The 15251-nt window shown below is 46.1% G+C and overlaps 2 protein-coding genes across 4 annotated transcripts in view; one reads left to right on the top strand and one right to left on the bottom strand.

The window, feature by feature from the left end:
- Positions 1–4108, top strand: part of ZFAT (zinc finger and AT-hook domain containing) — a 32038-nt gene extending 27930 nt beyond the window's left edge. For all 3 annotated transcript variants that reach the window (XM_061548549.1, XM_061548548.1, XM_061548550.1), the window contains exons 16-19: positions 400–521; positions 933–1050; positions 3119–3219; positions 3664–4108. In XM_061548549.1, the coding sequence (XP_061404533.1) occupies positions 400–521; positions 933–1050; positions 3119–3219; positions 3664–3966 (644 nt within the window). In that variant the 3' untranslated portion in view covers positions 3967–4108. The remainder of the gene's footprint in view (positions 1–399; positions 522–932; positions 1051–3118; positions 3220–3663) is intronic.
- A 330-nt stretch (positions 4109–4438) lies between these two features.
- Positions 4439–14927, bottom strand: SETD6 (SET domain containing 6, protein lysine methyltransferase). The gene is made up of 9 exons (XM_061548561.1): positions 14796–14927; positions 13461–13577; positions 11912–12056; positions 11098–11239; positions 10443–10637; positions 9988–10111; positions 9602–9782; positions 5591–5730; positions 4439–5339 (listed from the first exon to the last, which is right to left on the bottom strand). The coding sequence occupies exons 1-9, from the start codon at positions 14823–14825 to the stop codon at positions 5013–5015; spliced, it is 1401 nt and encodes a 466-aa protein (XP_061404545.1). The 5' UTR covers positions 14826–14927; the 3' UTR covers positions 4439–5012.
- Positions 14928–15251: the final 324 nt, after the last annotated feature.

Below are 15251 nucleotides of genomic sequence, written 5' to 3'. Positions count from 1 at the left end.
ATAGGCTTTTAAAACTATATTTTTCCCGGTGGGACGCGTAATAAAATGTCCGTGTGCAGTTGGGTCGCGTAACATCTTATGCCATGTGTACAGATGTTATAATACCACGTGACATCATGACATCTGTACCTCTTGTCTCGTGCTCATCTAACCTGTATCTCGTGTCTATACCTCTTTCATCTCTCCCTTATGTATGTCGCTTTCATCTTGCTCATCTATATCAGCGGGACTTTCCCACACGTGGCCCGCAGGGCGCCAGTTGAAGAACCCTGATTCATACAATTGTGTGAATCTGGTTCAATAATCATTTACATTTATTTGTAAGGCACCTTCCACTGTCTCTTGGTCGTTGTAATCTTCACTTAAGCACAAGCATGTGTGGTGTTTTTGTTGTCACAGGTGGGGTGAAGTGCCCCATCTGCGACTATGTTTACCATACCAAATGGGAGCTGAACCGCCACTTTAAGACTCGCCACAACCTAAAGCTGCTCCAGACACCTGAGATGCGAGGTTTGGAGCAGGTAAGGCGTTTCAACAAAAATCTACCTCGCGGCCATCGTTACTGCTCAGTCTGAACTTGTATACGTGTCTGCGTAATATCCAAAAAGTCATACGTCCTTGAAGTCTTACAATGTTGAATTTAACATAGTTGTTCTTTCGTAAAGTGCTGGCGCATTGTTAACCTGCAATGATGCTCTTCACTAAAGGGCTCAATTTCTTCAGCTGTAGTCCTTGCAAGCGTTCACAAGACAGCTTTCCATGAATACCACCAGGTGCAGGAATCATCGCGAATTAAACTGAAAATTAACGGAGTAGATCGGGAAACACAACTGCGGGAGGTCGCTATCACTGGCGTTTAATAGCGCTGTGACGCTTGGGGTTTGTGACGCATCAGATGATGGTAAAATGGCCTTCTGCTCTGGTGCTCGCAGGAGCATGCCCTGGTGCTGTCAGTGGACACCGCCAGCCACATGGAGGAGCTGGAGGAAGCACGCAGCACGGAGACCGCAGTGGCCGCCTTGCAGGACCTTCGCTACACGATAGAGAGCGGTGGGTGGTAACACCAGTCCATGCTTACTTACCATCTCTTAGGCTAGAGCAGTAGCTTGCCGTAGTATATCACAATTCAACCCAATTAAATCTGTCCATTAGCCCGTTAAGATGTTGACATGAAAAAAACATGGTCAAGCTTACTCTAACGTCTCTGCCCAGATTACACTGCTTTCCATGGAGCGGTGTGTTGAGCAACTCCTGCATTGTCTTCAATATTGCTCAATCCAGATATCCCAATTTACCAGTGGAGGCATCGTGTCGTTACAACCCATACCACACTGCCGAAACTCATCCAAACCTACGCAATCTCACACTTTAACTCGCACCACTTGGTGTGTTCATCCTTCACGTCAGAGCTCTTACGACTCAAGTGCTCGCTGATGCTCATTCTCATTCACGACACAAGATACTTAACACGGCACACGCATGACCGCAAACAAGATTCTCATCATGATTCCTCCCACCAGAAATCTGTGTAGCTGGGAATGCCAAGGCAGGTCCTCCGAAGTCTCTCACCTCACCTGTGCCCCACATTGATCTCTGCTCAACAGGCCCCCACACCAAAACCCTGTGAAAAAAACCTGTAAACACCATGAGGATCTCCCCAGCCATAAGTTCAAACTTCCTATAGTAAGTGTGCAGTTTAATTTAGTCTTAGATACTGGACCTCACCAGAGCACCAATGCCCCACTCTTGGTCGTTGCATCTCCTAGCTGCCTTTGTCCTCCTGGAAAGCTGCCAGTCGGCTGTGCTGTCAAGCTCTAGATGCTGCCACTTTTTCTCAACTGAGTTTAGTTGGCCTTTTTATACTTTCCAGGCAGTGAGACTACCACCCCATTGGCTCATTACCCCCATCTGTTTTGCTAGGATTGACTCCTTTTGCATGGGTTATCAGACCCAATTGGTACTTCAGCACTTAAGAGGCCAATAATTCTATCAATAACTCACATCAGAACTGATCCTTCAACCTATCTGAATGCAAGCTAATCTATTCCTGACTCAGTGCCTATGTCTGATAATCAGCAACAAATGAGATGCCACATTTCCAATACTGCTGCTACAATTGTCAGGTGTGGATAGTTTATAGATCTGTGGGACAGTCATCATTAACTTCGTGACACTGAATTACTGAACTGTGGTGCAACTACTTATACTCCTGGGATTTGAGGAATCTGCTTCACCGGGAGATCAAATCATAACAATGAGTTTCTTCAAACTAGGACCCATATCTAACAGTCTAAGCATGGCATCTCTGTGGAGCCATGATCAACAGCTACATTAACATTCTGGGGGTAGTGCTCCGCTACCCCTGATTAGATCAAGAAATTGGCCGCGGCAAAGCACTGCAGTGAGTGGGTGCCCCGCACCAGAGGATGGCTGCTGCGCCCTTGGCCGGGAGCTGATAATTACTGGTGACTTAAACTGGAACAATCCCCACAACTGAAGCCTTCGCGCTGATACATTCAATCTTTCCAAACTCATTTGCTCACCAAGGCGGCTTAACTTGAACAATCAATATGATTCAATGCTCCTGAAAAGTTTGTGAAAGTGGGTATCCGGGGAAGCCACCTTAGCGATTCAATCATATTTGGTATCACTCAGCTACCAACACTCGGACATAAAATACTATTTCTTGAATTATTTTGATCATCAGGTCTTTGCCCATGATATCGGCAATTCTGATGTATCCATTGGCTACGAGATCATCCCTACTCTGCATACATGGTCTTTCTTTAGGAGGGCATTTCTCTTCATCGTTGATAAACATGCTCCATTGGAAACGTCAGGGAAACACCAGGCTCTGTGGTTTATCGCCCAACCCCCCATACGCAAAACCTGCAAGGGTTTACTGTATGTCTGTTTTATTAATATTGTGTAAGCACTTATTTCCTGCACCTCTGTATTCTGGTCCTCTGCACTGCCTGATCCTCTGTACCGTCACTTTTATGCTCTTGTTCTCTGCTGCCACAGATCTCACTTGCAAACTAGCTGGGTACCTGGCTAAATGGTGCTTTCCGTGTAACAAATAAAACATTGGTTTTGTTTGTATGGAAAATGTGTGCAGTAGAGCAAGTGGGCGGGTCAGCTGTCAACCTCCTGCATCAGATCATCGAGTTGGGGTCGGACGTGACGCCTGGAACGGTGATGGTGGAGGAGGCATGTACGGTCAGTACTTGCGCAACATTTCACACGTTTTTTGCGATAACTCTTCAATTCGAGAACACTTTTCGCACAACGCGCCCGCTTTAACGTGGTTTGTGTGGCGACGACAAAACAATTTTCCTGAGTGGCACGGCTGAGCAGTGGGAATTCTGAGTATACAAAGGAATGATACAGTACGCAATGTGCGCTCATCCCAAATCTTTGTCCCACCATGGGATGACTGCAGATTGATTTTATAGTGCAACTGGAATTCAAATTTGCACTTTTTATCCCCATAATCTCTATACAGTAATTCCTTGCCTGATGTGTTTTTTCAATAAATGTAGCACTTTTCAGGAACTCATCTACCGCATAAAAAGAGGAATTGTCCTCCATCTGAAAATTGCCATTCCTCAAATATTACAGCAGATTCTTAACTCATGCCTGCCACATGTCTCACGGCGGCAGGGCTATGAAGTGCAGCACATGGTCATTTCATCGGCCGTCGAGGCCGCTGTGGAGGCGGTGACCATGTACAGCCAGGGTGAGCCATCGTCCGAGTTCATCGTCTACGTGCAGGAGGACGCCGCGCCCGGGCAGCCCGAGATGGTCAACACCGAGGAGACGGAAGTGGTGGAGACGGTGGAGATGGCAGAAACGTTGATGGAGGAGGAGACGTTGATGGAGACGGAAGAGACGACAGAAATGGAAGAGACGGTGGAGACGGTCGAAACAGAACTCGCAGGCGGGGAGACGGAGCAGCAGGGATAGCAGTTCCCTTGCCTGTGCCACTGGGTGGGCGACGACCTTCAGTGCTGGCATGAGGCTGGGTGAGCAACAACAATCTCCAGTAGTTCAATTGAAAATTATAAAAAAAAACTATTTAAGCAGTTAACTCTGCCTCACCATCTTCAGCCGTGGTCAATCCACTTCTGGACAAATGCCTCAAAGTCGTCGTCGTCATCCCTCACGAGTACTGGTTAAATGTCATGAAAAAGCAAAAGGTAGGACTGCTGGCATGAGACCAATGCAAACTCTAAGCCCAACCAACCCTGCAAATAAATGTGATGGAATGCCACACAACCGCTATTTTGTCATTCATTCTTACATAATACTTTGCATTTATAACATATAATTTAATATATGCATTTGTTTTTATTTTAAAAAGTTGTCTGAATTGTGATCAGGTGTTAACTTTAACCTATGTGCCTGTATTTGTGCTGTCAAAATATGCAAAGCAATGTGATGGTGGAATTATATTTATGTTTAACATTATACATTTTGTACAAAATATACAATAACGTGAAAAACACAAGATAGCATTAAAATGAAGACAATTACATTGTGCTTTCTTTCCTTTTGGAATCTGCTCAAACGTACAGTATATTGGCCTTGTAACCTTATCTCATTGCGACTGCTGTGCTATGACGCAGCTTTGCAACTGCTTGCTTACGCTATTGGAGGAAGAACCTCCACTGTAGAGCCCCACTGTGACAAATTTGGCCTATTCCACAAGAGTACCCACACTTTACCCCACCAGACGTGACCTGTAATTGACTTAACTGTGGTGCACCCATTTACATTGCTGGGTGGACAGGTGGGGTGGGAAGGGATTTACAAAACTTATCCCACCGTTTCAGCAGTCCCGTCAAGAGATCTAACCATTGATTGGGCTTGCATATTCAGTTGGCTAACCATGACACCACACAGCATCCCTCAGGCTCAGTCCCCATTCCTTTTTTTACGTGTACAAAAGAGGGGTGGGTGTGGGGGGAGATGTACAAATAATTTTCATCTCAAGCCTGCACATTCGGAATTTAGACTTGGGCCATCAACTGCCCCTCTGTGAGCCGCAGCAAGTTCTGCAAGATGCTCGTCTGTCCGCAGCGCAAGTTCAGCGCGTATCGCTCGCGACGGCTCAGCTTGGCACTGAGCACGGGGTCTGCGAGCATGGCCGCATCTTCCTTTTGCACGGGGCCATATGCCGCCAGTGTGATGCGGATGCTTTCTGCCAACAGTGTCCGCCACATGGGGTGCAGCTCCACAATTGCCTCATTGGTCAGTGACTCGTCAGCTGCATCATCCTCCTCCCACCCCTCGTTCTCCTGGTAGTCCTGCAACTCTTCCTCTGACATGCAGAGCACCTAGGTCACAGGCATACGGTCGCAGAAGTCCAATTACGTCCAGAGTATTTGTAGAATTAGGAAAGATGCGAGTGTCGAGCTGGTGTTTTAATTAGCAATTTACTGAAGCAAATGTGCTCTGCAAATTGGACGGATCTTGTAGCTACACGATTTGAGAGCAGTGGATGTGATTATTGAGGCATGGTATAGAAGCACATGGATATAGACATTGTGGGCAGCCAATAAAATTGACATTTGGCTTAGAAAAGCACCTTGAGGGCTGCGTAGAGCTCTTCTTCGGTGAGGACTCCTTCGCGACCGATAACGAACGCTCCCTCCTCGCCCACCAGCAGCATGTCACACAGCACTTTCCATTTCTTCTCGACCAGCTGCTTCCTACTTTCTCCAAACACTGTTCGACCAGCACGTTTCACAATGGTGTTTAAATAACACAAGCGGATTATAAGAGCTACAGCAGTACACAATATGACGTGAAAATATTTTATCTTGAAAGATTTTTATAATGTGTTTATCGTCATCGAAACCATAAGAGCTTTGTAGCGTTACCAGTGATGTAAAACACTGGGCAGCACAGCTCGAAAATTAGCCGATGCCCATCAACATAGCTTCAGGTCTGTATGGGTATGATCTAAATCGTCCTTCCGAGCCAAAAGTGCAATTATTGCATGGGGTTGGTATGATCTAAATCGTCCTTCCGAGCCAAAAGTGCAATTATTGCATGGGGTTGGTATGATCTAAATCGTCCTTCTGAGCCAAAAGTGCAATTATTGCATGTGGTTGGTATGATCTAAATCGTCCTTCTGAGCCAAAAGTGCAATTATTGCATGTGGTTGGTATGATCTAAATCGTCCTTCCAAGCCAAAAGTGCAATTATTGCATGTGGTTGGTATGATCTAAATCGTCCTTCTGAGCCAAAAGTGCAATTATTGCATGGGGTTGGTATGATCTAAATCGTCCTTCCGAGCCAAAAGTGCAATTATTGCATGTGGTTGGTATGATCTAAATCGTCCTTCCGAGCCAAAAGTGCAATTATTGCATGTGGTTGGTATGATCTAAATCGTCCTTCCAAGCCAAAAGTGCAATTATTGCATGTGGTTGGTATGATCTAAATCGTCCTTTCGAGCCAAAAGTGCAATTATTGCATGGGGTTGGTATGATCTAAATCGTCCTTCCGAGCCAAAAGTGCAATTATTGCATGTGGTTGGTATGATCTAAATCGTCCTTCTGAGCCAAAAGTGCAATTATTGCATGTGGTTGGTATGATCTAAATCGTCCTTCCGAGCCAAAAGTGCAATTATTGCATGTGGTTGGTATGATCTAAATCGTCCTTCTGAGCCAAAAGTGCAATTATTGCATGTGGTTGGTATGATCTAAATCGTCCTTCTGAGCCAAAAGTGCAATTATTGCATGTGGTTGGTATGATCTAAATCGTCCTTCTGAGCCAAAAGTGCAATTATTGCATGGGGTTGGTATGATCTAAATCGTCCTTCCGAGCCAAAAGTGCAATTATTGCATGTGGTTGGTATGATCTAAATCGGTCCTTCTGAGCCAAAAGTGCAATTATTGCATGGGGTTGGTATGATCTAAATCGTCCTTCCGAGCCAAAAGTGCAATTATTGCATGTGGTTGGTATGATCTAAATCGTCCTTCCGAGCCAAAAGTGCAATTATTGCATGTGGTTGGTATGATCTAAATCGTCCTTCTGAGCCAAAAGTGCAATTTTTGCATGTGGTTGGTATGATCTAAATCGTCCTTCTGAGCCAAAAGTACAATTATTGCATGTGGTTGGTATGATCTAAATCGTCCTTCTGAGCCAAAAGTGCAATTATTGCATGGGGTTGGTATGATCTAAATCGTCCTTCCGAGCCAAAAGTGCAATTATTGCATGTGGTTGGTATGATCTAAATCGTCCTTCTGAGCCAAAAGTGCAATTATTGCATGTGGTTGGTATGATCTAAATCGTCCTTCTGAGCCAAAAGTGCAATTATTGCATGGGGTTGGTATGATCTAAATCGTCCTTCTGAGCCAAAAGTGCAATTATTGCATGGGGTTGGTATGATCTAAATCGTCCTTCTGAGCCAAAAGTGCAATTATTGCATGGGGTTGGTATGATCTAAATCGTCCTTCTGAGCCAAAAGTGCAATTATTGCATGTGGTTGGTATGATCTAAATCGTCCTTCTGAGCCAAAAGTGCAATTATTGCATGGGGTTGGTATGATCTAAATCGTCCTTCCGAGCCAAAAGTGCAATTATTGCATGTGGTTGGTATGATCTAAATCGTCCTTCTGAGCCAAAAGTGCAATTATTGCATGGGGTTGGTATGATCTAAATCGTCCTTCTGAGCCAAAAGTGCAATTATTGCATGTGGTTGGTATGATCTAAATCGTCCTTCCGAGCCAAAAGTGCAATTATTGCATGTGGTTGGTATGATCTAAATCGTCCTTCTGAGCCAAAAGTGCAATTATTGCATGGGGTTGGTATGATCTAAATCGTCCTTCCAAGCCAAAAGTGCAATTATTGCATGGGGTTGGTATGATCTAAATCGTCCTTCCGAGCCAAAAGTGCAATTATTGCATGTGGTTGGTATGATCTAAATCGTCCTTCCGAGCCAAAAGTGCAATTATTGCATGTGGTTGGTATGATCTAAATCGTCCTTCTGAGCCAAAAGTGCAATTATTGCATGTGGTTGGTATGATCTAAATCGTCCTTCCGAGCCAAAAGTGCAATTATTGCATGTGGTTGGTATGATCTAAATCGTCCTTCTGAGCCAAAAGTGCAATTATTGCATGTGGTTGGTATGATCTAAATCGTCCTTCCGAGCCAAAAGTGCAATTATTGCATGTGGTTGGTATGATCTAAATCGTCCTTCTGAGCCAAAAGTGCAATTATTGCATGTGGTTGGTATGATCTAAATCGTCCTTCCGAGCCAAAAGTGCAATTATTGCATGTGGTTGGTATGATCTAAATCGTCCTTCCGAGCCAAAAGTGCAATTATTGCATGTGGTTGGTATGATCTAAATCGTCCTTCCGAGCCAAAAGTGCAATTATTGCATGTGGTTGGTATGATCTAAATCGTCCTTCCGAGCCAAAAGTGCAATTATTGCATGGGGTTGGTATGATCTAAATCGTCCTTCTGAGCCAAAAGTGCAATTATTGCATGTGGTTGGTATGATCTAAATCGTCCTTCTGAGCCAAAAGTGCAATTATTGCATGTGGTTGGTATGATCTAAATCGTCCTTCCGAGCCAAAAGTGCAATTATTGCATGGGGTTGGTATGATCTAAATCGTCCTTCTGAGCCAAAAGTGCAATTATTGCATGTGGTTGGTATGATCTAAATCGTCCTTCTGAGCCAAAAGTGCAATTATTGCATGTGGTTGGTATGATCTAAATCGTCCTTCCGAGCCAAAAGTGCAATTATTGCATGTGGTTGGTATGATCTAAATCGTCCTTCCGAGCCAAAAGTGCAATTATTGCATGGGGTTGGTATGATCTAAATCGTCCTTCCGAGCCAAAAGTGCAATTATTGCATGGGGTTGGTATGATCTAAATCGTCCTTCCAAGCCAAAAGTGCAATTATTGCATGTGGTTGGTATGATCTAAATCGTCCTTCCGAGCCAAAAGTGCAATTATTGCATGTGGTTGGTATGATCTAAATCGTCCTTCCGAGCCAAAAGTGCAATTATTGCATGGGGTTGGTATGATCTAAATCGTCCTTCCAAGCCAAAAGTGCAATTATTGCATGGGGTTGGTATGATCTAAATCGTCCTTCCAAGCCAAAAGTGCAATTATTGCATGTGGTTGGTATGATCTAAATCGTCCTTCCGAGCCAAAAGTGCAATTATTGCATGGGGTTGGTATGATCTAAATCGTCCTTTCGAGCCAAAAGTGCAATTATTGCATGTGGTTGGTATGATCTAAATCGTCCTTCCAAGCCAAAAGTGCAATTATTGCATGGGGTTGGTATGATCTAAATCGTCCTTTCGAGCCAAAAGTGCAATTATTGCATGGGGTTGGTATGATCTAAATCGTCCTTCCAAGCCAAAAGTGCAATTATTGCATGGGGTTGGTATGATCTAAATCGTCCTTTCGAGCCAAAAGTGCAATTATTGCATGGGGTTGGTATGATCTAAATCGTCCTTCCAAGCCAAAAGTGCAATTATTGCATGGGGTTGGTATGATCTAAATCGTCCTTCCGAGCCAAAAGTGCAATTATTGCATGTGGTTGGTATGATCTAAATCCGAACAATGAAATAGTCTGTACCCTGCAGTGCGGCCTTATATAGTGTCGTCATCTGGATTTCTGCCGCATCATTGTTGTTGGCAGGGTGAGGCTCCACGAATCCATACATGTGCAGCAGCTGCCAGTTAGCCAGGTCGCCGTATGTGTTATACACCTCTTCCCCCTTGGCTATAGGGCGTGTCGATATCATCTTCAGGCAGTCCTGCACACAAGACAAAACAAACAAGCGTAACTATTCAATGCAATTCAATATTATTGTTTTATTTACGTGACTTGACCGAAAGACGCAAGAGTATTCAATACAAATTAGAAGATGGCGATAACATGTGTGAGCAAAGAAAATGTGTAAACGTCTTGAATTCAATGCTTGAAAAATGTGAGGTGCAGGCTCCTGCTAGGTCACACACCTTGGTGAATTCCAGATTGGCGTTGTGGTTTGACACGTGGTTGAGGATATCTGCCATTGGAACCATAATGGGTGGATTTGGATCTTTTTCATCCTCATCTTCTTCCTCCAGAGGTTCCTGGAAACTGCATTATAAAGACTTCATGTTAAAAAGTGCAATACTGCTCTCAATCTCACACTCTGCAATGTTTATGCTCAGCATGTAACTATGCATCGATTTGTCAATCACAATAGTTTCCTATGCTCACAATACACGCAGAGAATCGTGTAGTTATGTTGTTATTGGTTCCTGTACACTCGGCAGCCACTGCTAATTATCTATGTATCGCAATAGGGGGGGGGGGGGGGAGTTGGGGAATAATCTTAAATCGAAGTGCAATTTGTTAAATCGCAAGGGAGGCACATTGTTAAATAGCTACTTTCTGCAATTAACACCATTCTGCAACTCTTCCACACCTGTAGGCCATGACAAAGGCGACCATGCGCTTGTAAAGGTTCAGTGTGTGTTGTTTGCTGTCGAAGAGCGTAGGGTGGGCGGCCAGGAAGGGCTGCACCACGGAGTTGAACTCAAGCTCGATGTTTTCCAGGTCCAAGTGCACAGCCTCAGGCACACCCGTCCCACGCAGCAAACGTTTTCTCTCCTCCTCCGGCCTAGCGATATGCAGTGTGGTGAATTCAGGAAACATGGAGATCTATTTTCATGTTTTACTGTACAAATTATTAAGAATGATTAAGACATTTTTATCTTCAAAAGTAAATGGGCTTGGACAGGACACCACCAGACAGAATGATGACCGATGGACAAGACAGAGTCGTAGCCAAAGGATATAACATGACCAAGAGGCTGACCACTACAGAGATGGAGCATTGACAGCAGTTTATGTGCAGGAGATGGATGGTAGCAGCAATTGGACCATGAGGGATGACAAGAACACTGGCTGGTGAAATAATTAACCTTTTGGAAGATTAAAAAATGTATAGTTATGGCTTAATGTGCATCAATACTTTCAATGTAATTGTACAATGATAATGTGAATTGAAAATTTTAACCAATCATAAAAACCAAGCCTTACGTGGCTTGGGGTCTTGCCAATCAGCTCTGCAAACTCACCAAAACATGGGCAGGTCAAGCTGATCAGGTTCAGGGCAGAGAGCGAGGTAGGGTTTCCACCGCGAGTTTGGACAGGTGAACTCGTACATTAGTGCCACAATCAGTGCCACCCAGCCAGACTGGCTCTTCAAAGAGGCAGCGTCTGCAGATGGAAAACACAAGCATCCATTTAATAACTATTTAATATGATCCCATTAAACGTCTCAAAAGGGTGAGAGTGCTTGGAATAATGAATGGTTGTGAAATGCAGATCACAGTATTCATGTGCAGTTTTCATGAATCTCCAACAATGGCTTTTATTTGCCTAGTTGCTTGTACTGGGTTTTAAAAAAGTGCCAATGTTGTGCAAGTTGGTAATTTTGGGCCCGGCATGAAATGCGTTTTTATTATAAACTAGCTGTTTTGCCCGTCCAAGGATGGGTGTATATTGCAGTAAATCTGAAATATGCAATAGAAAAATAGTTCAGCTCATGATTATTGAGGGGGTGGGGTTGCCGATGTGGAGTGACGTCACCCGCTAATGATTATTGGGGAGGGGTGCGGCATGTGGAGTGACGTCACCCCCTCACGGTTGTGGAGGGGAGGGGTGCAGCATGTGGAGTGCACGACCTTGTGCGTTAGTGTAAATTTTGCAAAAATTCACCCACTCATGAATATTAATGAGGGGGTGGGGTGGGCCTCATGTGGAGTGACATCGCGGGGGGGTAGGCCTCGTGGAGTGACGTCACGTGCGGGACACACACATTCTTGGCTTATTATAGTAGTAATTTGAAAGGCACAACAACAAAAAAATCCCACTTAATAACTTACGCACCTTTTTCAAGGACCTGGCTGATGGAGGTAGTCATAGAGCTGAGCAACGCATCTCGGGGCACAGAAAACAGCACCTCTCCTTCAGAGATATTCTCCACTGCCTGCAGGCCATAGCGGTCCACCAAGCCATCCTCACTTAGAACCACCTGCAAAAAAGTATTCATCATGGCCTCCGTCAGCAACGTTATCACCATTGTAATGCAGAAGCATGATCGAGCACACTCGCTGAACTTACTGAAAAACTTTTGGCTGGGTTGGTAACATTCCTCCAACTCTCAAAACAGCATTGTTCTCTGGAAAATATATCTAACAGCAGTTCTCAAATTCCAGTTATAATAACGCTGCTGTTGTCCAACATTTGCTTGCTCACCAATAGTATCCTTTAAACTCCTATGGTGCAATGCTGATGGATGTTAAGACCAACTCCAGAAATGTGTGGAGTTGTGACAAGGAAACATTTTTGAGACAAACGTTCTCGTCAGCAACACCTCGATATCCTACTCACGAGGGGGAACCTGCTTCACAGCACTGTTCCACTCTTCCCACATTAACCTTGGACGCCATGGTGGCGAGATGCTAACTACCTCGCCTGGTATACTGGAGGGCGTGGGGTCAATTCCGACCTTGACGTCTGTATAGGTAATCCTCAGTTTACGCGCTTTTGTGCTACGCCATTTTGGAATAACACGCGCTTTGTATTTAGACATTTTATTGACATGCGTGAGGTAATTTTCGGAATATCATCCGCAACGCGACATAGCCACCCAGGCCTGGCACCGTTGCCAACAGCCAGTGCGGTACAATAACTAGTGTACAATCTACAGCATCTCGCGGCGTGTACACCAGCGCTCTTGCCTTTGTCTCCACAACGCAAATCAGGCGAAGTTACAAGTGTAGGGGACACCAAATGGAGAAGAAATGTTATGCAGAGCTACTAAAGATTTATGAAATAGAACACAGGTGCTGAGAGAAATTAGAAAGAGAACAGGTTGTGAAGGGATCATTAAGAACACGGGTGGCCGGATGTCTAATATCCGGAGAGGAACAGGTGGTAAAGGGATAACGAATGAGAGGGCACTGAAGCAAGAGAACACAGAGAGGTTAAGAATGAAGGACCGAGAGAGATAAAAGGGGAGCGTCGCTGGAAAACGGCCTATTAATATGCACGGATAATATAGGCGATTATGTCTGCGAGTGAAACTCCCTCCTTTACCATTATTTCTTATGAGAAAATTGCTTTTGACATACACGATTTTGAGATGCGTGTGTTTTTCTAGGAACGCATCTATCACGTATGTCAAGGAGTGCCTGTATATTTCGAGTTTGCATGTTCTCCCCGTGGTTGTGTGGATTTTCTCCGGTTCCTCCGGCTTTTCCCTCCACATCTAGACACCTGCATTTAGAGTATTTGGCTACAATAAATGTCCACATGAGCTATCATTTGTGGTCAGGTCGCTTCTGAGAACGAGCTACATACCTCAGTGGGCCTTACCTGGTGAGAAATAAAATAGTTTAGTAACCCGAGGCCTTCACAAGAACGGCGGACGCACCTTGGGGCTGAGCTCAAGGTTCACACTGCTGCACCACGACTCGAATTCCTGCAAGATGTCATCCAGGCCGTGGCGACTCGCCTTCACAGTGCCCCCTGTTGCCACTTCATCGTCCACCTGGAAATGCAAAGACTGTTAATCGATAACCGTTCTCAAGATTTCCTTTTAAACAAGGCAACACTTTGTCTAACGCAGTCTCCCAACTAGCAATCAATCAATTGCTCGTCTAAAAAAAGGGTCATTGCTCAAAACGTCGCCTGTTGTACGGTTCCTCTTTAGAGCAGAACTATTGACGAATGTGTCGAGATCAAATTGAAGGCAGAGCAGGGCGAGATGGGTCAGGGAAGAAAGAACAACACAGATTAGTGTGCAACACCGAACTCCACTGGCTGGGCTGCAGGGTGGCCAGGAGTACAGCAAAGCACTCTGTGTGTGTGTGGACCTTCTCTCTCTCTGTGTGTGTGTGGACCTTCTCTCTCTCTGTGTGTGTGGACCTTCTCTCTCTGTGTGTGTGGACCTTCTCTCTGTGTGTGTGTGGACCTTCTCTCTCTGTGTGTGTGGACCTTCTCTGTGTGTGTGTGTGTGGACCTTCTCTCTCTGTGTGTGTGGACCTTCTCTCTGTGTGTGTGTGTGGACCTTCTCTCTGTGTGTGTGTGTGGACCTTCTCTCTGTGTGTGTGTGTGGACCTTCTGAGCGTGGCTACCCGGTCTGCGTTATGAACCCGGTGAGCCGATGCAACTCCCGGCCAGGGCGACCGCCAGCGGCGGCCTGACAGCGGCACCACCACCAGGGCCCTTCACCACCACCACCAATACCACCACCATCATCATCACCACACCATCACCACCGCGTGGTCCACACACCACGGCCACTCGCGAAACGCGTGGGGGGAGGGCGCGGCCTCATCCAGCAGTGGACAGATCGAGGGCTGTGCACTAGGGTTGCACGACTGCCCCATGTTAAACTCTCAAAACATCGCAGCGCATACACACAAAGCGGCCGTCACCATTACCAAGAACCATTCTCTATCCACTGTTGTCCCACTGCCGCAGCTGAACCAAGTGCAAGCTGCGTGCAGACTCCATCCGCGATCAGCACGAGGCAAACGAGACGTCAGGGCAACGCGCATTAATTGCATGGCGCCACCAGCGTCGCAAACGAACGAGCGGTAGTTGTATGAAGGCGCTCGCTGCTGCCGCTGCTGTGGTGCAACACGCGGGTGGCCGCCACCATCGACCACGTGCGGCGCGGGGGGGGCAGCAGCGACACCGTCGTGGACACCACCAGGACGGGCAATGGAGGCGCCTGGGGCCTCCTCCTCCTCCTCCCACTCACCTTCACTCGCTTGCTGCGCGCGTGAGACATGGAGGCGGCGAGGCGAACTCGAGAGAGAGAAGATGGAGAAGATGGAGAATCACGCCGTGGGCTGAGCGCTTCCAGCGGCTCGCGACCCTCAATGTGGCGGGGGGGAGGCGAGGGGGAGGGTCACGTGACGAGTGGGGGGGGTCACGTGACGAGTGGGGGGGGTCACGTGACGAGTGGGGGGGGTCACGTGACGAGTGGGGGGGGTCACGTGGTCCGCGTCACGCACGCGAAGCGCGCTCGGCGAAGCGGTGACCGCGAATTAAGCAAGTTGTGGTTTAGTTAAAGTTGTGATTTAGCTACATTAATTTAATCTTTCGCGTTGCCGAGACGCGCCGTGTTCACAGGAGAGCAACAGGCAGAAATTTCGGTCGGAACAAAACAAATGAACGCAAGCGTGGAGGCCTGAGAAGGCGAAATGGAAGCCGA

The sequence above is a fragment of the Lethenteron reissneri genome, chromosome 9 (genome assembly GCF_015708825.2).
Source record: "Lethenteron reissneri isolate LAM-NWPU_2019-01 chromosome 9, ASM1570882v1, whole genome shotgun sequence".
NCBI classification, from domain to species: domain Eukaryota; kingdom Metazoa; phylum Chordata; class Hyperoartia; order Petromyzontiformes; family Petromyzontidae; genus Lethenteron; species Lethenteron reissneri.
Note: the sequence above shows the minus strand (reverse complement) of the source record. Positions and strands in the feature narration are given on the sequence as shown.